At 42.6% G+C, this 25,048-nt stretch overlaps 1 protein-coding gene across 1 annotated transcript in view; it reads right to left on the reverse strand.

Moving 5' to 3' along the window:
* Positions 1-25,048, reverse strand: part of LMLN (leishmanolysin like peptidase) — a 407,342-nt gene that overhangs the window by 94,152 nt on the left and 288,142 nt on the right. The window contains exon 14 of the mRNA XM_069224294.1: positions 3,231-3,390. Coding sequence (XP_069080395.1) covers positions 3,231-3,390 — 160 coding nt within the window. The remainder of the gene's footprint in view (positions 1-3,230; positions 3,391-25,048) is intronic.

Below are 25,048 nucleotides of genomic sequence, written 5' to 3' on the forward strand. Positions count from 1 at the left end.
AATCACGCGCCATGTCAGCCTTGCTCCTAACGCTCTCTATTCCAGCGTTGTCCCAGGCTGCGAAGTCTGTTCGCTTCATTACTTCGTCTGGGTTTTATTTACATTGGAGAGAGTTGTTTGACACTGCCCATTGCTATTTAGCTATGTATACAGATACTGTCAGTACCCTTGGCTCTGAACTCAGGTGGGGTACATCCATCCAGGTCCCAGCCTTGGTTACATCCCTACCCATGACATTTCAGGTGGTTGAGCACTTCAGGCCTCTTTTGTCAAAGGTGTCTGAAATTAACTGAGTGTCAGGATTTCCAGGCGAGAGGCTAACAGGGCACTTTTAACAAGTGATAGATGATAAGACAGAACTTCAGTCAAGAAAGTCACGGAGTTTGAAAAACCCATCTTAATTGGCCTATACGCCTAAATCTGTGGCACCTGTTCCTTAGCAAGTCCTTTAGAAAGATTACATGGCACTGAAAAAAGGTAATACATTCATCTGATGCCATCAGTGATGTTATTAGTGGTCAACTTCCTGAGGTGCTCTGTCATAGGAAATAATATGCCAAATGACTGGGATGATGTTTCTCACTGTAAATCTTTATTTAGAGCTATGGGAATAACGCTTAATGTTTAAAACGGTGTTTTGTTTGATAGCGAGGCACTAGTTTACAAACAGATCTGCTTGTCTGCGTTAAATGGAGTATTCTCGTAAAAACCTCAGCAGCAAGAGGATGACACCTAAAAAATTCAGGCAGAAGTGTTGTTTAGTAACTAGGATACATGCTGAAGAAAAAGGCATTTTATTTCACCCGTAAAAGTCCTATGTCCATTTTTTATGCCATCACACAAAAACATATTAATGGCTTTCTCTACTTTGGAGATTAGAGTCTGTAACAATATTTAGTGAATAGGGATCTATGCCTTTCCTGTGACATTCACAATCCCTCTCAAAGACCTCGACTAATGCTCAAAAGGGGAAGGAAAAGCACAGCTTCTACAAAAATAACTCTTTGCTTTCTTTTCAGGGGCAATTACATACAGCTTGAGAATGCTGCCGCCGTCATGTGTTCTCCAAAGGGTCACAGCAATTAAATAATAATAATAATCATTTAATCATGATTGATTTTAGCAAGATACTTTACCAATGGCAGCAATCTGCTGAAATATGAGCATGTCTTGTAACCTATCTGCACTGACAAAAATTGTCAGCTAATACAACAATATAGTCAATGACAACTGTAATAATTACAACTATTAGGATTAATGATGTTGGCGTTAATTATTAACAGACTTTTGATAACGCTTTAGAACACCACCATACAAGAAAAAGACTATAGTTGGTACATCCTTCTCTGTTCAAGCACCCAAACTATGGAATTAATTACCCCCAACTACAAGAGCCACAGATAACTAGCTTGTCTTCAGAGAACTACTCAAGAGTTGGCTCTTTCCTTCATGACCACCATATTCAAACAGTTATGGACTGCCTATGTTGATAAATATTCTTTATCTGATTATGTGTTTATTCTGGTTGTATATAGTTCTGCTTAACTAATGTATATTTACTCATGGTTTAAACATGTATATGTATGTACATATAGGTGTGCATATGTGTGTGTGTAAGAATCCCTGCTCTCATTTTATATCACACTTTGCCTACCCATTACCATGTCATGTCTCTATCAATCTATCCTCCATCCCCACTCTTACTCATCCCAAATCCATTCTACTACTTTCATCTCCTAAATAACCCTGCCTAAGCTCTTCCCTCCTCTTCCACATCTAACTCACCCAAACCTCACTTTACTACCATGATCTCCTAAACAACCTTACTAAATTCTCCCTCATTCATCTCACCTTTAACTCATTCAAAACCCCTCCTGCTACTATGATCTCCCTAACCCTTTCCACAGACTCTTCCCTCCTCCATCCCCCCTTTACTTATCCCAAGCTTAAATCCTATTACCATAAACTCCCAATTAACACTTCTGGATTCTTCCCTCCTCCACCCCTTCATTACTCCAGTCAATCCAAATAACAAACTCATATATCCACGGCTCAAATTAACTCATAATAATACTAAAACTGTACTCATATTTCCCTATACTAATCCACCACTAATTCCTTTTGGGTTCCGGAGTAGCGTGCTACTCGCCGAAAAGCGCCTTGACACCTCATCAGAGGTAAAAAGCGCTATATGAATACCATTACAATACAATCCGGAATAATTTGCTCCTTTTCTCTGAACTCATTTCTTTCAGCTTAAATTTTGCCTGTTTATTTCCCTTCTACACTTAATTTAATCTTGACCCATGCCTATGCAATTTTCAAGACTGACCAACTCAGAAAATTGGAATTAAGAGTTCTGGCAAATAAAACATTAAGGATAGCTTTCTGGATAAGAGCATAGCTTGGGCAATAAGAGCAGCCTAAATTTTATAGGTGTCTGCTCTTTCTTGTATCATTAAAACTGTGGTAACCCGCTTCAAGTTGGGCACTACATTCACCAGCAACACCCAATACTTAGTGTTTCTCACAAAACCAAACAAGTAGGTCACAGAAAATGAAACACTTCTCAGAGAATCTTGTTTGACTGTCTTTAAATGCAGTCCAAAAGCTATGTTATATAAATGGACTTAATGACACTTAACAGTTTACCCTTGTCACCTGTTGGTACTTATCTACCTACCAAAAGTCTCCCAAGTGTTTTAGAGTCCTCCCCTCACAGTAGAAGACATACCAAGACCATGGCACACAAGCCCTCGCTACTAAAGGTTTATAGTGTTTGCTTTATTTTGGAAGCACTTGCAGGTATGAATCTCTGTTACGAAACATTGCTAGGCCATCGCTGGCATAAACATTCAAGTGGTTAAGGAGAAGAATATGGGTCAGACATGACTGCCAAATAAATGCCAAAATGTAACAGGAATATCAAAGAACTCACCAGTAAAATGCAAAGAGTTAAAATGGTGCCTAACGCTTAGAATCCTTATACTCTGCCACCAGTTGTTTCTCAATTTTGTAAATTCAGAGAAATTATAATACACTCGGTTTTAAATTTTGATTTCACACAAGCAACACATGCATGCAACTATGTTTTATTGAATACTCAAAACACACACACATATAAATAAAGAATGCAATAAAGAACGCAAACATATTATAATTTTAAACATATATTTTGACCAAATAAAATATAATAAATGTCAGGGTACTAAAAAAGCTAGCCAACTTACCTGGCTGATTCTCTGGTATTCTACAGTCTGAGCTACGTTGAAATTCTCCACTTAAATGCCAACTAAATTCTTGGCTAAAAGGACAATAGTCAGCAATTTCCACTGATCCACCATAATATGCCAAATCCTCAGTCCCAACTCCATTTAGATGGTCAAAGTACTGTAAAAAAAAAAGAAAAACAACAAACAAAAACGATTATGAATATTCTCAAAAGAACCTAAAAATTTAAGAAAGAATTCACACTTTCCAGTAATTGAGCTCTCTATCCAGGTCCCAGCAACGTAAATCTATTACAAACTGTGTAAATAAAAGTCATAAACAAGCCTAAAACAGTTGCTCCTTAGTGTTAGGACTGTTATGAAAAAAACAAAATTGTTGAATGAGAGACCCGTGTACTGTAGCTAATGTCTAGTATTTAGCAACAATGACAAGCACTCAAAATTATAATTTGCCAGGCTGAACCACCGAAACAGCAAGTGGGAAAGAAGGGTGGGTTAGAGAAACAACTGAAATGCAGACTTCAGTTGAGAACATTAAAGGAATGATACAGTTTAAACACTTAACGTGATTTAAAGTAGCACAATTATGAATAGATGCCACTGCAAAGGAGGGTTGATGCAGAAGACAAGTAAATCCTGTCACCAGGATTCATAATCATCATAAGCAAAACACGTCTCAAACTTAGGAGGTTCCAGCATTCCTTCTTCTTCATGACTTGACCATTAAGACATGTCCGCCTAGAAATAGTCAGTCAAATTAATTTTGCTTTTTTAACATGGCTTTGGTACAATTTCAGCAACATCTCAACCCATAATATTTAGTACTACCAGTTTCAACTTTTTACTAACTGCCTCTGCTCCTGTAAATGTATTCAATTAACTCTCAGCTTTTTTGCTGGTTTCCTCATTTTAACTTCCGATTGCCAAAGTCAAAACCTTCACCTACTTCTACATTACATTTATGCTTCATCACAGCTTACCCTATGCTTCTTAACTCTCGTGAAGACAATGATGAAATATGTACATCTGCCTTATTATTTGCATTCACAGCTGATGGCTGGCCAGTATTTTGGATTAAATATGTGAAGCAAAGATCCACATTTGTATTTGCTACTTGTCTTCTTTTGCCTCTATCACCATTAGCATTTTTCTTCTCATAGCTGTTGTGGTCCCTGTTGTCAACATTGCGTAATATGTATAGTTGACATTTCTTGCTGTTTCACACTTATGGGACTCTTCTATGCTTTTTGCTTGCTATTTTCACAGCTTTAAGAATGGCTTCTTCCAGGCTGTCTCTCTTGAACTTTCTTTGCATGCCGTCTTGTAGCTTAGTACCTTATTCAGTGTGACGCCAACCCTTCAAATTTGAGGTTGTTAACTAAAAACATCAGACCTGTGACATATGGATTAACTTCACTCATTAGCAGCCATGCACTATTATATTCTACTGTCCCTTAATCTAACAACAACTTGATGCTCATCCACATTTTCCCCTTCATCAGGAACATATCTGGACAATTGTTCAAAATATTTTGTACTGGCAGAGCTAAGTAATAAAACAGAGGTACTTGTTTATCAGGTTTATTCCTTGACCCATGATCTGCGCCTAAATATGCACTAAGTGTACATCACCACATTCTCCATTCCATTGGTGACTACTCAAGCTGCCCTAAGAATGGCAGAGGGGATTAGGCTTTGCATCAATGTTTAATATAGTTTTAACAATCCAATAAAGTGAAAAAAATGTATTTTCGGACTGTAAAATTGAAAACAACCAACATACGATTGTATAATAGAGACCAGACCATGCCGGTTGAAATACAGTGACCCACAGTGCAATTTTCCCTTGGCAAAAAGCGAATGTTTCCCTAAGCTGGATCCAGAGGCACATAGATTACCATGTTCCACACAAAAGGTTTTGTTGAAGGGCGAAAATTGAAACTTGCCAACCTAAAGTGAACCTGACAATGCTCTCTACAATTGTACTCAACTGTGATTACAGTAGTCTGTAGAATGGCATGTTGAATGCACTGACCCACTTATTAAATATAAATGCCTCAAAAACGACTGCCCATGTTGTCAGTCTGACTGCCTTGCATTCTGGTATAAACTTGTGCAGACTGTTGTTTCTGCAGGAACCGCAGTGGACATAAACTTCACTCAAGTATACTCCAGTCCATGTGTCACTAACAGTTGGTAACTATTTTAGTGATCAGAAAGTAGACGTGTGTTCATACAGCGACACACAATGGAATCGCTTGAGGTGGTGATTTGGAAGGAGAGAGGGAGTCAAGAACAGGTAATTGTGAGAGGGGCTAGCACAAGATGTATGGAGATGCTCTACTGGGGAGTATGTGATGCAAGATATAATAATGAATGGCTGTTTCTCACTGATTGCAATCTTTATCCAGTCTACTAAAGTGTAGTGAGATGGCTGAGCTGTGTATTTAACTAACGCACTGGTAGCTTAACTGCATAAAAGATCCACTTTTAATAAAGCATGAAGCTTAAACACAGCATCTCATGATGGGGATACTGAAGTCCTACTTCAAATTTGTGGCTTCTTGAAGCACAAGCTTCCTTCATGCATGCAAGGCTGTCATTCGAGGACACAGAGATATAGGTAGATTTGTTTTGATTCTTGTAAAGCATGCATACACCCCACACAGGCACCCTGACACCGGAGAACAAAAACAATTAGAAAATAAAAATAAACTTACATAATAAAAATAACTTAAACGTACAAAGACATTATTGGGAAAAAATCCTCTCCAGTACCTTTCCGAAAGGCATAAGAGAGTGAACAGCACTGAGATGTATGGGGAGTGTATTCCAGACTTGGGATGCCAGAAGAGCAAGAAAGCAGCTTCCCATCTGACAATTTAATGTAAGAGATAGCAAACAGGAGTTGTGAATGACACTGAAGAATCCTCTTGGAGACAAACTGGAGTGATCTTGTCAACTTGACTTCTTTGTTCCATAAAACATCTTAAGCTTAAATTAAAATTGATCATCTGCTTAAATGGAAGCCAGTGAGGTTTGACTCTGGCTTGTCATACATGGTCAAAGTTCCTTGATTTAATTACTCTTTGTTCTGTGATGTTCTGGATTATCTGCAGATAGACTACAGTGGTTGCCATGAGGCCAAGATTCCAAATATTAAATTTTTCACAGGACAGAAGCCACAACAGGAAGGTTATGTGGTACAAAAGAGATTTATGCCTACCAGCTTTAGAGATGAAAAAGAGACAGAAGAGACCACGCTCACCTGCAGGGAGAGATCATTGTCTAGTGCTCCTGAGAGATTAAAAGTTATCAACCGTAGAAACACCTACCCCAATGGTCAAAGGCTGTAGGCAGTTTTGCCAGTGTGATTTGATGTTACCCAATAACAAATTCAAGTTTTATTTCCATTCGCTTCAAGGACGTTCTTGTGAGATCCAAGTCTGTAATCCACCAAAAAAGTAGGTCATTTTACTGAGGATTTTGCAGCCAGATGGTCCAAGCTGACGATACCTCTTCATTGTATAGATGACAGCTAGACAGCCACAGCATCTAGTTAGCTGAACCAGAGGCTGTCACACAGGCATTAAACAACAGTAATATAATAAAAAGAGAATCCCTAAGCACTTTCCGGGGATTGGAGAGGATGTAGGGTGATAAGATGGTAAAATGACCGAGTGTGGTGCTCTTAAAAGGAGAACAATCACACTTCAGTTTGTCCTGAGATACCTAGATTCTTCCGTCATAAAGATGGTAGGGTCCATGGTGTCAAATCTCACCAAGACATCTAGAAGGATCCAAGTGGCAGGATCACCCTACATTAAAATAGAACTTAGTTAATACAGTGCAATTAGTAGGTTGTTTTTTGTTCCCACTGCCAGACATCCAAGCAGTTAGTATCTTTTAAATTTTTATCTAGATGTTTTGCTACAAGCCGCTCTGGTAATTGATACGGCTCATTTATCACCAAACTAAACACAAGTGCTAAAAATGTGTACAGGGAAGGAAATCTCCAGGATTCCACTTTTACTTTTATGTAAGTGCGGTAGCACACCCCAGAAAAAAATAATCTGGACTACCAGGGGGCTTTGGGAGCAATTTTACTTGTAGAATCCCTAGGTTTTTCCTTTCATTAACATAAAATTACAGCAGTTGAGGAGGAGTGAATGGAGTGATTCAATGAGGCCAATCAAAGAAAACATGGACAAAGCAACTGCAAAGGCATTCTCTTATTACAGCGTCTGAAGTAGTGGAGGTTATGTCCGGGTGACAGCAGAGTTTAGGCCAGGGAATAAGCAGACAAACGGATTTGCTTAACAAAAAGAAATAGTCCCTCCAAAACCTTGAAAAGATTCTCAGCCAAAAAGGTCTCTATTCTATTGGCTCATTAAACAGATGCAATTGCCAAAACAAACGCATTCTCACAGGTGGCAATGTTCAAGACAGCAATGTTTATCAATTCAAAAGGATGTCCTTTTAGTTTCATTTGAACAATATTCCAATGACTGAGCAGGCTTTGCTTGTGGAACAGAATAGAATACTTATAATTTACACTCAGTGGAGCATATGCCCTAAATAGTACTACCACGGCAAAACCTTCTGGCACCGGTCAGGCCAAAGTCATGATCTGCACTTAGTTCTTATCTGGATACTTTTATCAGGCGCTGAGATGAGCTCCTCAGAATTTCTCCAACAGAAGAGGAGGCCAGCAATGAGTGTGAGTGTGGAATGGTACAAGGCTTCGTGTCAGCGAAGTTCGAGCTACAAAAAAAATACACAAGTGGAGTCAAGGCAGTCTACATGGCCCAGCACACCACAGGAGTCCCAAGAGATTTTAATCTGGCAGCCACCTTGGATCACTGAGTTGATGATTCTTATGTTTCTGAACATTCCATGCTAGACAACCAAAACATTCAGTTGCTTCTGCAGGACCCTTGTTGACATAGACTTGATGTTAAAGAATCACCACTTAGGGTTAAAGATTTTCTGGGTACAAAGACGTAATGCAGGACAATATCTGAGATCAAGGATTTAGACTTTGCACACAATTTCTGGAGTTATCCTTCCTAGAATTATGAACTCTAAATCTGCACTTGTTATTCCACATAATGAACAAAAATTATCATAATCTTGCATAGAGACTTTGGTTCCTTTTCTCTTGAATCACGTTTGGTATTATATTTTTTGAACTGGTAAAGTGATTCTGTATTGTCAAGAGAAAATTCTAATTTTAATGTGCATTCATAGAGAATTATTCTGAGCACATCTCTATAGCTAAATAAATGTGTTATATTCCAGTTTATTTCTTGTACAGATTACTGAGGTTCTATTAATACAGCATCTAAGAAAGTCACTGAGTTTCATCCAACACAGAGTCAGAAGTACAGAGGTTATCACAAGGAGTATCAAATGTTGCATTAGGAATTATGAACTGAAATAAAAAAAAAAAGAAATTTCAAAGAACTATTTGTCTTCAGATACTACAGCTAGTGCAGTGTAGAATTAACCCAGTTGTATTTCCAGACCGCATGAAGATACAGTGTCTCTGCATTGCCCACTTGTCCCAACCCACTTCCACTAGGTCTACGGTTAAGCAACATAATATTTTTTGTAGAGTGGCAGTATCTTCAGGGAAATGTGGAGATTCATATTGCTCCTAGTGGATTCACAATGGAAAGTTAATGCAAACTTGAGAGCCAGATGAAAACGAGAAGGCAGAGCCCTGTGCAGCAGCAATGCTATAGGATGCTACTCTTTTTTTCTCCTTGTACCATATGTAGTCTCTTCAACTTCAGTGAGTACATCTAGTTGACTGTGCAGATTTTAAAAAATACCTACATTATTCTAAAATGCCCACATGTTCAAATCAATAGTGTTCATAATCTGTTCTACTAGTAATGGAAAGTGAGATTGTGATGCAGGATTTGACCCTTCTCCCCAGTTAAGAAATATTTTAAACTCTGAACTTCCATGAGTTCTAAGTACTATTAGTGTTGGCCAAAGCTGGAGCGATTAGATCATCTTGCGCCTTTCTCATATGATTTTGACTAGGGTTCTTGGAACGCCGTCTATTGTAGGAAAAGCAGCAGCAACAGTTGCTGTCTATTTAATTTAAATAGCGAACTCCTTTGGTGAAGGTTGCAATTGCCTTGGCACAGGCTCATCATTTTCATATTCAGAACCATGGTAAAGAGGGCCCACGGTTCGAAGAGATCCTCTATCAAGTCACCGTTTAGTTTACACTAGTTGGCTGCTTCCATTTCCAGCTTTGGAGCATCCAATAATTCATTTGTTACTCTTGGAAAGTCATAAGATATTCTTCTAGGGAAGAATCAGCAAGATTATGTATTTCGCTTTTTTCTGCTATATCTTTTAACGTTTCCTTCGATGTCTGAATCAGATGCTTGAAAAGCTAATTGCATCAATTTCGCCCCAATAAATTAATCTTCTGACTCTTGACTCATCCGTCTAAGAGCCTTTATTGGTAAGGCTTGCCAGATGCGCTCTCCAACAAAGGACCCATTTTTGTATAGCCAGGGGTTCTGAGTTTTGAGAGGACAGATGTACCTGCAGGCTTTTCTGCTCTTGCCATCATCATACAGCCAGGGTGAAGGATGGTGAACAGCTTGACTTGAACCACTGAGTGTTTGACGCCACTGGACATCAGACTACTCGCGACATGTCCTCATGTACAAGAGTCTAAGGGAATACTACAAGGAAATATCTGTTACAATAATGATTTGCAAGTTCACACAGAGCTTGGAGAGGACATGAAGGGAGGTTAGGGGCATCATGATTGCCTAGAGACTTTGCCTTTTGGGAGTAATGGCTGCTCAACAATGGTAATAAATAGCATATTGCACTCACCCTATCTTCTTATATACTATATGCCTAGACACACAAAACCAGTAGACATGATAGTTATCGCCCCTGCCACTGAATATAACAAAAGAAAAAAACTAAAAGGATTGTTGATTTTTAGATGTTGACATTTACCCTAATTGTGGACCTTTGTTCTAGTTAATATCGCCATCCTTCTCAGAAGAAAAATGGAAGGAAGAACACATAAAACTCTTTAAGAAAATAAAGACCAATGAGCTAGAAGCGAAATACTTAGACTAGGAATACGTTTAATTTGGTTGTACGGGTGGTCCCTGCCACATCATGATATACCTACATCCTTTACAATGATAAACAGGCAACACTCATTGCCTACAAACCTCACCTTTATTTAGCTGCACAACAGAAAGTTGCACCTGTAAAAAAAGTCCTGACAGCAGTATAAACAGTCATCATTAAAAAGATTCACAGGTACAGGGAAAGATTATCAGTGATGTATCACCAAAACCCACTTTGAAAGCTGCCACGAAAGCAAGCATTCCTAATTCTGAAGTGTTCCATACAGGGTGGGTACAGTGGGCCTCACCAGAAACTACACCTGAGATTTAGCCTTAGAATGATGACACTCAGAACCAGTGACATCATTCTCACTAGGCGGTCCTACATATTCCACAAAGAGTGCTTTTGGACCCCCCACCATACTCCCCTCCATGCAGATGAGTCAGCCCAGCTTGTTACGTGTGCAGCAGTTGAGGGTACACATGAAGGCATGGAATTCAAGCTTCTTACTTTATGCATATTCAAGACACTAGCTATGGCACAAGAGATGTTGGGTTACGTTTCAGATGCAATTATTTGGCTGCAAAGACAGCAGTCATTGATGAATTGTCAGCTGTAACTGGGTCACAAACCAAAACTGACGCAGACATGTTAATTCATAAAGGCAGCTTAATCTAAATAGAAGCCACATTAAGCTTTCCCAATTAGGAATGGGTGCATTTTGGGACAGGGAGGAAGGAACTTAGTCGGTCAACTCACACATGGTTGGCCTCAGGCCACGCTTGAGCAGCTGCCACACTAAGCTTTGTCCAGCAAACGTACTTGTGGCCCTGGTGCTGAAATAACCAAACACCGTCTCAGAGTGTCAAGTTTGCCAGTCGAACCCTCTTTGTTAATAACGCCAAAATAAACACCTCTGAAGAATGCTTCAAGGATATTGTAAGCGTGATATAAATCTATTGTGACTGCTGTCGGAGCTTGCTCCAGATTTTTGTGTATATGCATAGCGACAGGTTAAAGAGTCACAAAACGATTTCTAGCAAAAATGGGTAGTTCACATTTTAAGTCATACAATATGCCAGCATTAGCTTTAGTTGAGGTTCTGCCTTCTGTAAGCAGGCATTATTAGTCTTAAATCCATTTTGTTTGGAAAGAAACTATATTGATATGTGAGCGGGCAAAACTTAAAAAAAAAATTTGACCTCGTAGGTGCCTAGCCTGCTCGTGAACTGGTAACTTATTAAGGCACAGCATGCCCTAAACAATCTGCATAAAATTGTACGCTAACATATAAGCCCATATCAGAGCCTCTCTGGCATTCCAAACGGTGTCTCACATTTATCCATGTTGATCTTTTATAGCACCTGTGAGACACAAGAAAGCTACTGTCTTACTCACAGGACACTCTCCAAGTGGCCATTGTTTACAACCAAGTAAATATTAAATCATTTAATCAACATGCAACCAAGCATGATGTAGTGACACAAGTAAATATGTTAATATTATCAATTTCCAAAGCAATCATCACAGGATGAATACACGCTCAGGTTTCTGAACATAGAAGCTAGATTTCTAAGCAAACCCGGAGTAACTGAAACCTCGCAGTTTTCTCCCCAGGTAGGTACTGAAAGCGGATTTAAAGCCAATAAATCCAAAATAACGGCAAATCCGGTCTAAGCACAGAATAGAATCTTATTTGTTTTGACCCATTACAAGAGATCCAGTAAAAGGATGTACGCCAACATCTTCCAGCTTATAATGGCTAACAATCAAAAATGTTTTTTGTGGGGATCGCTAGAGAGTCGGTGAGCAAGATGGCTCCACTCTAGTGAGGCTCTTGTGGCCCTGTTAAACAATCCTACATAGTCATGCCCAAAGAAGCTGTTTCGACGTGTTAACAGATCCCCAGCGAGGATTAACAACAACAGACACACAGGTGACCGCAAAAAAAAAACAAGTATTTGCAATGCAACGGGTCTTGCGTTTGCTCATGTTAGAGCTGATAGCGTTGTAAACTCATAACCCGACTTTTCACATATCGGCTAAAGTGCATTTATGCACGTAACCCGAAAAAGTGCAATTAACTATGTAAAGCGCTCGATTTCTGCCAAGCGAAATCGCGCTAGTAAATTAGAGAAAAAGTAGTCCACGAGCCGGACAGAAAACAGGGAGCCTCGCATGTTTTCTGTACTTGGTCGATGGGATCGAGGAGGGCTAGCCACCGGAAAAGGCATGACCTATGCATGCCTTAGACTAATGGAAGCAAGCAGATTTTAATAGGCAGGCACACGAACCAATGAAAAACACGGACGTGACGTCAACAGGGCTCCGAGCCCTTTTCTAAACACTAAAGCGTCTCGCTGCCATATGCATGTGCGGGCGCATGCAACGCAGGCTCGACCCTAATGATGACAGCTGCTTGCAGACCCAGGCTGAGGGCGTGGCTGAGCGGCAGGCTGAGGAGAGCGGAGCCGGGCTGGTAGGCGTGCAGCCGCGGACGGGCTGAGGGACTGCGGCACGCTGCCAGGGTCAGCATCACACCGTAGCGCTTCGGGCTTGACTAGCCTGAAGGTCAGAGAGGCCTCTATGACTCACCCGTGAGCAAGGCAGCATCTGTAGCGGGGCCCAGACAGCTGGTGGCAAGTGAGGACGTGCTGTGTCAGGCCCTGAGCGGCAGCAGGGCAGTGCGAGGGGAACGCAGAATGCCTGGGACCGCATGAAGGCAGAGACAGAGGCTGCTGAGGGCACTGGCCCCCCTGATGACTCTGATAATGTGCGCAGCCCGGAACTCACAGCTGAGTAAGGCTATGGGCCCCCCATGCCACTGGGTATGAAAATGCACAGGCCCAGGCACGGCGCACTCTAACAGTGAGCTTTGCAAGCAAGCCCTGAAGGGATAAAATAACAAGGTGGTGGGGAACGGCATTTTGTAGCCCCCCCTCCACTCCCCTGCTGATTCGTAGCAAAGTCAGAGGCAGGGGCCCCAGTTTCCCCAGCGGCAGGAATGATGCCAAGCAAGAAAAAATTCAATTCGCAACTAAGATAGCGCCCAGGCTGCAACCATGGACAATGGCACACCTGCCCAGCAAACACTGGGGGAGACCTCGAAATGGGAGAAATGCAAGCCCTCCTGCTCACAATGCAATCTAGCCTCTCTTCTATAGACACCAAGATGGACAGCATGAATGCCAGACTAGACTTGTTCACTAACAAGCTGGAGAGGCAAGCCAGATGCATAATGGAGGCTGAGCAGTGCATTTCAAATGTGGAAGACACAGTGCAAGCTAAAAGTGAGCAACTACTGAAAATGGACAAAATCTTACAGATTATTGCAAACAAAAGTGAAAACTTAGAAGCGAAGTCCAGAAGGAACAACTTGCGCATAATAGGTGTACAGGAATCCACAGATACTGGGCACATGTAACAGTACGGTGAACGCCTGCTCACCACCGTTTTTGGCACAGAGGCATTTTCTAAAATACTAGTGCTGGAGAGAGCTCACAGGACCCTGATGAGAAGACTGACGCCCAGGGACCCGCCATGGCCGATCATAGCGCGTCTGCTTAACTATAGGGACAGAGACAACGTTACGAATCGGTCGGGAATTGCACCCTTTAAAATTTAAAGGCAATGAGATATCGATTTACCCGGAATTCACGATGGCAGTGCTGGAAGCTAGGAAAAAATAAGCCACTGTCAAGCAGAAACTAAAGCAGGCCAAGATCCCATAAGCAATGCTCTATCCAGCCCGCCTCTAAATTACGCATAGGGGAAAGGACATAATTTTTAGTACACCACAAAAGGTAAATGAATACTTGAAGCATGATTGTGACAGATCGTTGCTGCGGTGCCGTGCCAGCCCGGCCTCGTCCCTGTCGGATCAGGACTAACCTTGAGGGGCATTGGAGACCAGTACCGCACCGACGACATGGGGAGGTTCGAGGATGGGGTGCAGGAAGAAGAACTGCCCTTACGGATCAGCCAATAACTGTTGCTTTTGGAGGAAATGGATGTAACACAACAAACTGGAGATCATAGTTCCCTAGCCTGAGGTGGCTTCCAATGGGCTATACACAGGCTGACCAGGCACCCTCTCTAATTAGAGAGGTTCATGTGAGGCCATCTGAAGGCCCCCCAATGGAAAATATCCCTACACTCAATGGTTAAAGTTGGTTGTTCTGTATTGGGATTTTAAAGGGAGGGTCACACCTGACGGAATTGGGCCCTCATTGTGGGAGGACGGAGGGAAGGATAGATTCATTGTTACCCACTACTACACGTCACGTACTCCAAATACCCCCAACAGATGTACGAAGCACCCTATGCGCACAAACCTCACCAGAAGCTCCCAACTCCTGTTAACTCCTAACAATGACCTAAGGCAGAACGGAAACCCGGCCTCAGGGGTCGGCCCACACGCTAAACTGCCTTACTTAGAATGTGCGGGGACTGGGAGACCCCCGTAAGAAAAGACTCATAATAGCATATGTAGAGAGGCATAATACACATTTTGCACTGCTGCAGGAGACTCATTTTGCACCTGGCGCACAGGTCACATTGGGACACGATGGGCCTCATATAGACAATATGTTACCTACTCCTCATATTCGCTGGTCACAGCACTCCTAATATGAAAAGGCACCTCATACCTACAGCAGGGGGCAAGAAGTGACCCGAAGGGGAGATGCACTTTCGTCTGGGGCAGGCTAGCGCAGTGACCCATCACAATAGTAAACTGCTACGTGCCAAACATTGATGACCCCTCATTCTTCGAAAATATCTGGAACCAAGTGGTAGATATAGGATCAAAATATTTACTGTGGGGAGGGGACTTTAACCTAGCTGTGGATCCCCTCATGGATAGAGGGCTTGGGGCAGTACTAAACCACAGCAGAGCGGTGGATCGCTTGCACACTGACATAGCTGCCTATGACGTTCTGGACTGCTGGCGCTGGCTGTACCCGCATGATAAAGAGGGCACATTTTACTCCGCTGTACACTCCAGTTGGTCTATGCTGGATTACTAGTTAATGTCCCAGTCTATGGCGCCTTGGATACAAGAGATCGTGCATTTAGCTCTCACACACCCTGACCACTCTCCGGTTAATCTCAAAATGGCACTGCCAGTTGTTGCGTTCCCCCCCCTTGTCACCTGGAGGCTATCCCCAAACATGCTAGTGGATAGGCAGTTCTGCAAGGAACTTAGGATGGAAATGGTGGAGTTTTTCCTTAGGAATAAGGGCACAGTGCCTAAGGTGAACATGATCTAGGAGGCCTTCAAGGTTACTCTGAGAGGTAGCTGCCTAGCGAATGGCATGGGGATCCTCCAAGATATCTGGTCCACCTTCACGCGCATGGAAACAGATCCATACATTTGCAGTATGCTATGAACAATTGTACTCCTCCACTAAGACCCACCCACCCCTGACACAGTTAACTATCTAGACAATGTAGCAGTGGCTTGGCTGAGTGACTCACAGAGAGGCTTTCTTTCGGCTGGCATAGTGCAAGACAAGATACAAGAAGCAATTATGCAATTACAATCAGGCAAGGCTTCGGGATCGGACGGCATACCAGCCGATTTCTACAAAACATATGCCCCCATACTAATCCAATGGCTGCAAGAGGTTTACAATGAGGCCAAACGGGAAGGGATTCTTCCCCCCTGTATGAGAGAAGCTCGGATTATCACATTGCTAAAACCAACTAAAGCAGCTTCCAAATGTGAGTCATACCGCCCATAGTCACTGATCAATAGAGACAATAAGATACTGGTGAAAGTACTGGCTAATCGGCTAAGTCTATTAATGATGTTTCTGGCTAGGCCAGATCAATCGGTGTTTGCGCTGGGCAGGGCTTCTTCGCATAATCTGCGTACATTCTTAGCGCAGCAGCAGAGCATAGACCCTGAGCTCCATGCAGCAGCGATATTCCTGGATGCCACAAAGGCCTTTGACTCCCTGGAATGGGTTTACTTAATGACCATCCTGAGACGCATGGGGTTCCCGCCTGCATTCAGAGTCTGGATCGCACTGTTTTATACAAACCCAGTGGCAACCTTTCAGATCAGCGGAGCCCGCTCAGCATCCTTCCGGAGAGTGAGGAGGACCAGGGAGGGATGCCCGCAGTTGCCGCTGGCTGCCAAGCTTCGTCAGCATCACAATCACCTGGCTGTCCGGACTGGGGGAAATTGTACATTTTCCCTTTAACAACAAACACGGACAGATTCAGGTCTGAGTTTCCCCTCCAATGGATAGACACGAACGTTCGCTACTTAGGCATAGTACTCACCAGAGCGAAGGAAGAATTAATGAGATTAAACTATGGGGCAGAGCTGGACAGCATACAAACAAGCATCACATGCTGGATTTCACTGCCATTTCGATGGCATGCTGCATATCGCTAATGAAAATGGTCATCATTCCCAAATTACTCTATTTATTTTTAAATATACAGTTTCCGCCGACCAAACATTTCTTATTAAGGACCCAAATTATTAGGTTGACATGGGCGGGCAAGCAGCCGCGTCTGAGATGGGTGGTCCTCACCCAACCATTCTCCAGAGGAGGCTTAGAAGTCCCCGATCTGGAGCTCTACTGCACAGGTGCACTTTGCACATTACTGGTACAAGCCCTTCCCTCCCCCTCCCACATGGCACACCTAAAGGTGGTGCAAGGGTACATGGCACCGACCCCCCAGTCCGCATACTTGGGACCAGACATGATGAACACAGCCACCAAGGACTCTATGGTAGCCAGTACACAAAGAGCCTGGCAAATGATAGCTTGCTGGGCTGAGAAACAAGTATTATAGTCACATGATATGCCGTTGCTGGGACAGGGTTCGGTCTCAGTTTCGAGCAAAACAGCAGGTACAAAACTACTTAAGAGGTTAAACATCTTCACATGGGGAGACCTATAAGAGGATGCCCAGTTCTGTGAAAGAGAAACACTCCCAGACGATATGCTGGAATCTCCTTTGGATAATTTTCTGTATATCCACCTTAAGCGGAGCATTAGGGGAATTACACCGGCCTTCCCACTAGAACCACCCGCAGTAAACACATTTCATGTATTGTTGCAGGCAAATACACCGCAACACCTGGTCTCTACCTTCAACCGGCAGGAGCAACCAATGATAAGTGGAGGGGCACGGGAGGGATGGGACAAAGAGCTGCATATACAGCTCTCAGACAACCAATGGGAATACTGCTGTCAGCAGGATTTCTGCCGGTAGCAGGTTAAGAATTATACACTATAAATTCCTACATAGATTACACTACACCCCCATTTAGCGCCATAAATATGGTCTATGGCCCGACACAAATTGCGCGAGCTTTGGGATGGAAGGCGCGGGATTCCTACCCATGGTCTGGCAGTGACCCCCCCCCCCCCCATAATGCAGTACTGGGGGGAGGTCGAGCGGGCACTGGCCCTCATGATTTCCACACCATTGGTTCTCACACCACAGACAGCCCTGCTGGGATACATGGAAGAATTAGAGGGTACACACCATAAATACACATGTTTAGGTCTCTTACTGGCAGAACGGAGAGTACCATGTAGATGGAGGAGAGGGAAGGTGCCTTAAATAAAGGAATGGCTAACAGACATGACATACTGTAAGGGTCAGCTGCAGGTTTATGCAGAGTTGCAGCCCCCCACCTCACACCCTACGGATATATGTGAGCCATTACACACATGCTTACTCCAAATCTCGGACAAGCCAATATCCGCATCACTTATAACTGGGCATTGGCAAAACAGGGCAATTACGCTGGAACATATGTAATGGGAGAAAAGGGCAGAGAAGCGATGAGCATTGTCAATGGACTGGCTAATAAATACTAGTAACTATGCAAATCAGAAGCAAGATGTAGGTTGTGGGATGTTAAGTTCTAAGACAGTTGCTTTGAAATGCCTGTTATTGCTATCACTGTATTCATAGCAAACTCAATAAATATTTTTTATTTTATTTTTTGTAAAGTTTTTTAGTTTGAGTTATCACCCTTTTTACACATAAGTATTAAAACAATTGGTCTCACACTTTCAAAGGATAACAGTTTTCAGTACTGATTTATTAACTACTACCATCCATCCATCAGAGTCTTGGGCCTACATGATTTATTGTGTCCAATATGTTGCAGGAAAATGAGCCACTGCATTCTTTACTGCCGCCCAAGTACTTGAATCCCTTTGGCATCATCACTAAATAATACCTTAAGTTTTCTCCAACAATTTTTTTTTGTATTATCCGCTTTTTTTTAAATTAAAACGTCTACCCCCTACTTTCTGAATTTTCTGGAGTATCTCAGTACACTTTATAATAGTTTTTGCAAAAATATGTTTTTCCATTTAATTCGATTTTTAATTTTTGTTGGGCTTCCTTTGTGTTGGCTCAAATTGGTCAATATTCTACAGTATGAGGTTGACTTTTGTTACATAGCTTTTTCTAGTGGTTAAGATGATGTTGCATACAACATAGGCCTTTCTGTAGGTTGCTCACTTTAAAAATCCCAGAGAAATAATGTTTTCATTCTATATATTCTACACAATAGCTGTGAGTGTGTTTGCAGGTCTAAGTGACCTTGCAAGTCTATGTGGCCTTGCATGCTGTATGCCACAACTCGCTGTCGAGAGATCATTTCCCAGTAATCTGAACCAGAACGAAAAAGGGATAAGATGTCAAAACTTTAATTTGCTTAATTCCAGTATCATCTGAACTTAGCGTTTCTCCAAAGCCATTCTGAATTCTGTGGCCAATAATGTATGTTCTTTAGTTTGCTCCTGCGGATGGGACAGAGAGCGGAAGGAAAGGGGCCAGATCGTGTTGCAATAGCGGAAAGCACTAGTCTGCATGACCTACCTCTTCAGAACTAAATTGTTTCATGTGTCGTTTTGTTGGCAGGGAACAAGTGTGCAAACCTGAACTGACACCCATGAGACGTGCAGTAGCCAGTCCTGATAGTACGAGAATTGCGTCTTCTCTATGTGATACAACAGCTGCCTGTGTTACCCTAAAGAAACACTTACCTTGGTGTTCTGAGAGGAGATCCTTGAACTGCACCCAATCAAATGGAAAGGAACCCATTTAATACACGCAGGAGCAAGGATAGTTACTCAGTATAAACCACACCCTTCCTACAGGATTCATTCAATGAAAGAACATAAATTTCCCGAATGGCTAATTCTGGATGGGGTGGGTAAATACCAAAACCCAGCCTTCCTAGACTAACAATAAACCACAGGAAAAAAAAAAAAAAATCACATGGAAGGAGCTGGGCTCGTCTAGGAACCCATCAGCTCTGTCTTCTCTTTCTCCCAGAGAGTAGTAATAAGGAAGCAGAGTGATAAGTGCCTTTTACGGATGGGAGGATGAGAAAGAGGGGATGGATCTAGAATCATATGGGAGACCCTGAAATCCATGTTCTTTTTCTCTAGACAAATGAATGTTTTTTTTTCTGAATAACTAATGGATGGGTGAATGAATAGTGAATACGAGAAGCTTCTGGTTGAAATTAAAAGAATCCACAATGGACTAGCTCTTTGACTGTTGAGAGAAGAAAGATTCACCTAATACAACTCATGCAAAACGCTGAAAATATGGTATCCTGGAGGCTCCTAACTTCACACAAGGTCCTATTCTGATGGAATTAGAAAGATGTAACAGTTTCAGAGCTCATCCTAAAATCTGAATGGAGGCATTATTTACTATCCTGAGTAGGGAGTACTGGAGATGAGTGCGAGCTACCTCTCCTCAATCCGGCGACCATAAAGTATGAAAAAGGTATAAAAACAAAATCTAGCGACTTGGGCAGGCTGAGGACAATAAAGTGGGTGCTGAAAATACAGGACTATGCCTTAAGGCCTAATGGCATAAAAGTATCCAGGCAGCGATACATTACTCAGAATAAAATATTTATAATTAGGACATAAGTCATCGATTCATGATATAAGTTGAGTTCAGTCTAACTGGTTAGGAAAGTTTAATGAAATGTGAGTAGGGTGCTTTCATCCTTTTATCCATTTTGTTTGCTGAACTGCTTTTAATTGTAATGACATTTCTCACTCACATAATTAGTAGCAGAATAGCATATCATAAACTTTAATTCACTGCAAAATATAAATACTTCTGTGTTTACCAATTTCTAGGGTTTAGGACAAGGATCCTATTTATGACCTGCAGATGTGAGATTCTAGGACACATTTGTCGGAATCCAAAAACCCTCACCTCTTCATGATTCAGCAGGAGGTAGGGCACACATGCCAATTCTCATTTTCTACAACAAAGTCACAGTTACCTTTTGAGACTTAGGAAATCTACTCAGTGTGACCCCAACAATTATGGTGAAAACCACGGGGTTGAATCATCTACAACAGCAGACATGAGATTTACTACACGTTCAAAGCTAACATATCCCAAATCATTCAGCAGCTTTGGTAATAAACAACTTCTTGGCTCTAAGACATTACTGACTGGATATATTCACTGCAATATTTATGCCTAGTGGAAAAATATAATTTTTCAGACATTGCAAAATTTAAAATCTACAGAAAAAAACTAAATTTGCCCCCAGATAGAGTTATAGTCTACAAGTAATGCTCTTGCCAAAGTCAGATGGACGGACTAAGCAGGCATTTAATCCCACATATTTTTGTTGAGCATCCTAAAACATGCATGCAATAAACTATCGAGGACAGGCTTCCCACAAGGTGACGCCCTGAGTTAGAAAATTCAGAGTTGGGGAATTTTACATTCTTTATTGTGAGTTGTAACCATAGATCAAAAGCAATCTTGACTGTCATTTTTAAATTAGCATTTCTGGATAGGATGATAATGGTCTCTAAGTGATTCCGAATAATTAAATCAAATCACATATTCCAACAAGTTCATATATGTAACATCTATCCCATAAGGTTGTAACTAGGAGTTCATACTTACTAGCTCTATCAAATTAAGGGAAATTTCAGTACTAAGGAAACAATTCTGCACATCTTAAAGCAGCTATCACAAACAACACATTACCGAGAATATGTGTTTCATTCCTAATAGACATAACTAAAGCATAAACATCCATAATGTCTTCACTCAGAAAAGAATGCTCAATCCATTTATGACTTGTATTCTCCTATGTAAATAAACTCTTCACTCTCCTCTCCTTAAAATTCAGCCTTTTGCTCAATTTGTGAAAGTTTAACTACAGTAGGATAAGACTGAAGTGTAGTGAAGCAAAACAGGAACACAACCCCATAGCACAGATTTTCCTTTCACACAGATCTTTGGGGACGATTATCCCAACCACGTGCTGATTGTTCCGTTTTCAACCCTATTAAGATTCCGAACAATAAGATAACAAATTCATTTAGATGTAATTGACTAAAGAAGTCAAGAATCAGATTTCAACATTCAATTAATAAATTTTGACTTAAGTCATCTATCCATTACGATTAACAAACCTAATTAGATATAGCTATATGCACTTACTTCATAACATGCAATCACAGAATGATAGGCATCAAATATAAAATGCATCCATAATTCAAGCAATAACCTTCTGATGTTCATTGAAAATTGGGTATAAAAACAATTTTGGTGATTCTACTCATTTTCTTTAAGCTCTATGCCATTTCCAGGTGATCAGCAGACCATTCAACACTGCTTCTAAATTTGGCTATTTCAGCTTTGGAATCAACAGAGGAAACTACTACCCACTGTGTCACCTGAAATCCTTACATGTTCCTACTTTTGCATGAAGAACACGGCAAATGATGCGCCAATCCGAGGACCCTTAAAGGGAAGTTCCTGTCACTAGAAATCAGTTTGCAGTGCAGGGAGGACGGGAGGCTCGGTAAGGAATCTGCAAATAGATTATGTCTCTACCAGATATATTGTTACCAAAGGTAAGTAACTAGTACATCTGATAGAGACTTCTAGTTGCAGATTCTTTATGCCTTAGAATAGATACCGGAGCAATACCATCCCCAGTGGTGGGCTGCGAACTAAGGTTACACCAAAAAGCCCTGCAGGACCCAACAGCCAAAGTAGCCATCTCTGCGGACCTGACTTTCCAGGCAGTAATGCTTGGTGAACGTATGCAAAGACGTCCACGTTGCCGGCTGCCAGATATCCAGGACTGGAAACTCTGCGTGCTAACGCTGTGCTAGCAGTAGTAGCTCTGGTGGAATGAGCACGGAAACCCTCAGGGGGTTGCTTTTTAGCCAAAGCGTAGCACATCTTGATGCACAGGACTACCCATCGCAAGATGGTTCTCTTCTGCACCGCCCTTGCTTTCTTCGCACACACAACCCACAAAGAGTTGATCGTCTACCCGGAAATCTTTGGTACGAGTTAGGTAGGACACCAACGCTCTTTTAGGATCCAGGCGTTGGAGTCTATAGTCCTCATGAGAAGTATGTGGGGGTGCGTAAAAAGTAGCCAAGGTGATTGATTGGCCTACGTGAAAAGGTGTCACCACTTTGGGAAGGAAGGAAGCCCTGGTATGAAGCACCACCTTGTCAGGATGTACTGCTAGGAATGGTGCCTTCGAAGAGAGAGCCTGGAGCTCACTCATTCTGCGAGCAGAGGTGATGGCCATCAAGAAAGCAGTTTTAGGGATCAAGAGCTGTGTAGAGGACAGTTGTGGAGCGGCTCGAAAGGAGCACACGAGGTATGTGAGGCCCAAGTTCAAATCCCACTGGGGCATTATGAACAGGATAGGAGGAAACATGTGTGAGTCCTTGGAGAAACCTCCCAACAATGGTTGGTTTGGTAGCATTAAAAAGGCAGAGATGGCAAACAAATATGCCTTGAGAGTGCTCAGAGCGTAGCTCTGCTGCGCAAGACAGAGAATAAAGAGGACAACCTTTGCGAGAGGTGCAGACAAGGGATTAACGGACTTGTTGACACACCATGCCACAAATTTCTTCCAACAACAGGCGTAAACCCTTTTGGTGGAGGGACGCCTTGCTGCCAAGATAAAATGACAGACTACTGGCGAAGGTAAAAAGCTAAGCTGTCAACTGCCACCAATCAATCTCCATGCAAGGAGGTAGAGACTCGACAAGTTTGAGTGAATGACCGTCCACTGCTGCTCCGAAGGGGCAGTCTGATCAGAAGATCGATGGCAATGCTCAATAGCTCGGGATACCGGACTCTTCGTGCCCAGTCCGGATCAACCAGGATTACTTGGGCCCAGTCTTGGCTGATCTTCTTCAGAACGCTGGGAAGAAGTGGTATCGGCAGGAAGGCGTAAAGGAGGCCTGAGGTCAGCTTGTGACGAAAAGCGTTGCTGCGCGAGTGCCGCCTTGGAAACTCCAGCGTTCAAAACAACTGACATTGCGCGTTCTCTGCAGAGGCGAACAGATCTAACAAAGGTTCTCCTCACTGCTAAATAGAAACCTTGTGCCACCTCCGGATCGAGATGCCATTTGCGTTCGATTATGCATCAACAGCTGAGTTAGTCTCCTTCTGACGTTCAGAGAGCCCTCCAGATGTTGAACCACCAGTGAAGTGCCCTGGCATTCCAGCCATGTCCAGATGCGACCCTTGACAAGGGTCCACGGCCCCACTCCGCCCTGTTAGTTGCAGTACCACATGGCATGAACACCTGCACCAGTTTCCTTTGAGAGAGGGAAGGAATGCTTTCAATGCAGGTCAGATCGCCCGTAGCTCCAAAAGGTTGATGTGGAGCCAGAACTCCGCCGGAGACCAGAGGCCTCTGAACTAAGCCTCTATCATGTGGCAGTCCCATCCCAGGAGTGACGCACCTATCACTAAAGTGAGATTTGGTTGGGAAAGGGAAAGGGGATCTGCCATTGACCCAATCTTGATTAGACAAACCACCACTGCAGGTCTTTCGCAGTTCCTTCCGAGAACTGGACCATGTTGGAGAGATTCCCCTGATGCTGCACCCACTGGAACTTCAGTTCCTACTGCAGTGCCCGCATAAGACACCTGGCATGTTGGACCAGCAGGATGGAGGAGGCTTTAAACCCAGCAGCCTCAGAGTCATTCTCACCGATATCCTGGATAGAGGCTGAAACATTGGCATTATAGCCTCTTGGACTCACTTTTCAGGAGGACAAGCCCAAAACTGCACTGGGTCTAGAACAGCTCCAATAAAAGGGCACATCTGAGAGGGAGTCAGGTGGGACTTCGGCATGTTTATAGTGAACCCCCATGAATGCAAGAGGTTTGCCGTAGTCTGGAGGTGGAAGATGACTTTTTGAGGCAAGTCCGCCATCAACAGCCAGTTGTCGAGGTAGGGGAAGACTGGAACCCTTAAAGCTGCAAAAATAAGCTGAAACCACTATCATCACTTTTGTGAACACCAGAGGGGTGCTGATAAGGCCAAAGGGGAGCACAGTGAACTGAAAGTGCTCGTGACCTACCATGAATCACAAGTAACGTCTGTGGGCTGGCAGGACGGAAATGTGAAAATAGGCCTGTAAGTCCAACGCCACCATGCAGTCTCCAGGGTCCAGGGCAGAAAGGACCTGAGCTAGGGTTAAGCATCTTGAACTTTTCCTTCCTGAAGAAGAGATTGAGGGACTGGAGACCTAGGACAGAGCTAAGGCCCTTGTATTTTCTAGGCATCAGAAAGTAGCAGGAATAACAACCACAACCTACTTCTGTGGTAGGGATCCTCTCTATGGCTCCCTTGGCCAAAAGAGCCCTGACCTCCTTTCGGAGAAGTG

The sequence above is a fragment of the Pleurodeles waltl genome, chromosome 3_1 (assembly GCF_031143425.1).
Source record: "Pleurodeles waltl isolate 20211129_DDA chromosome 3_1, aPleWal1.hap1.20221129, whole genome shotgun sequence".
NCBI lineage: Eukaryota > Metazoa > Chordata > Amphibia > Caudata > Salamandridae > Pleurodeles > Pleurodeles waltl.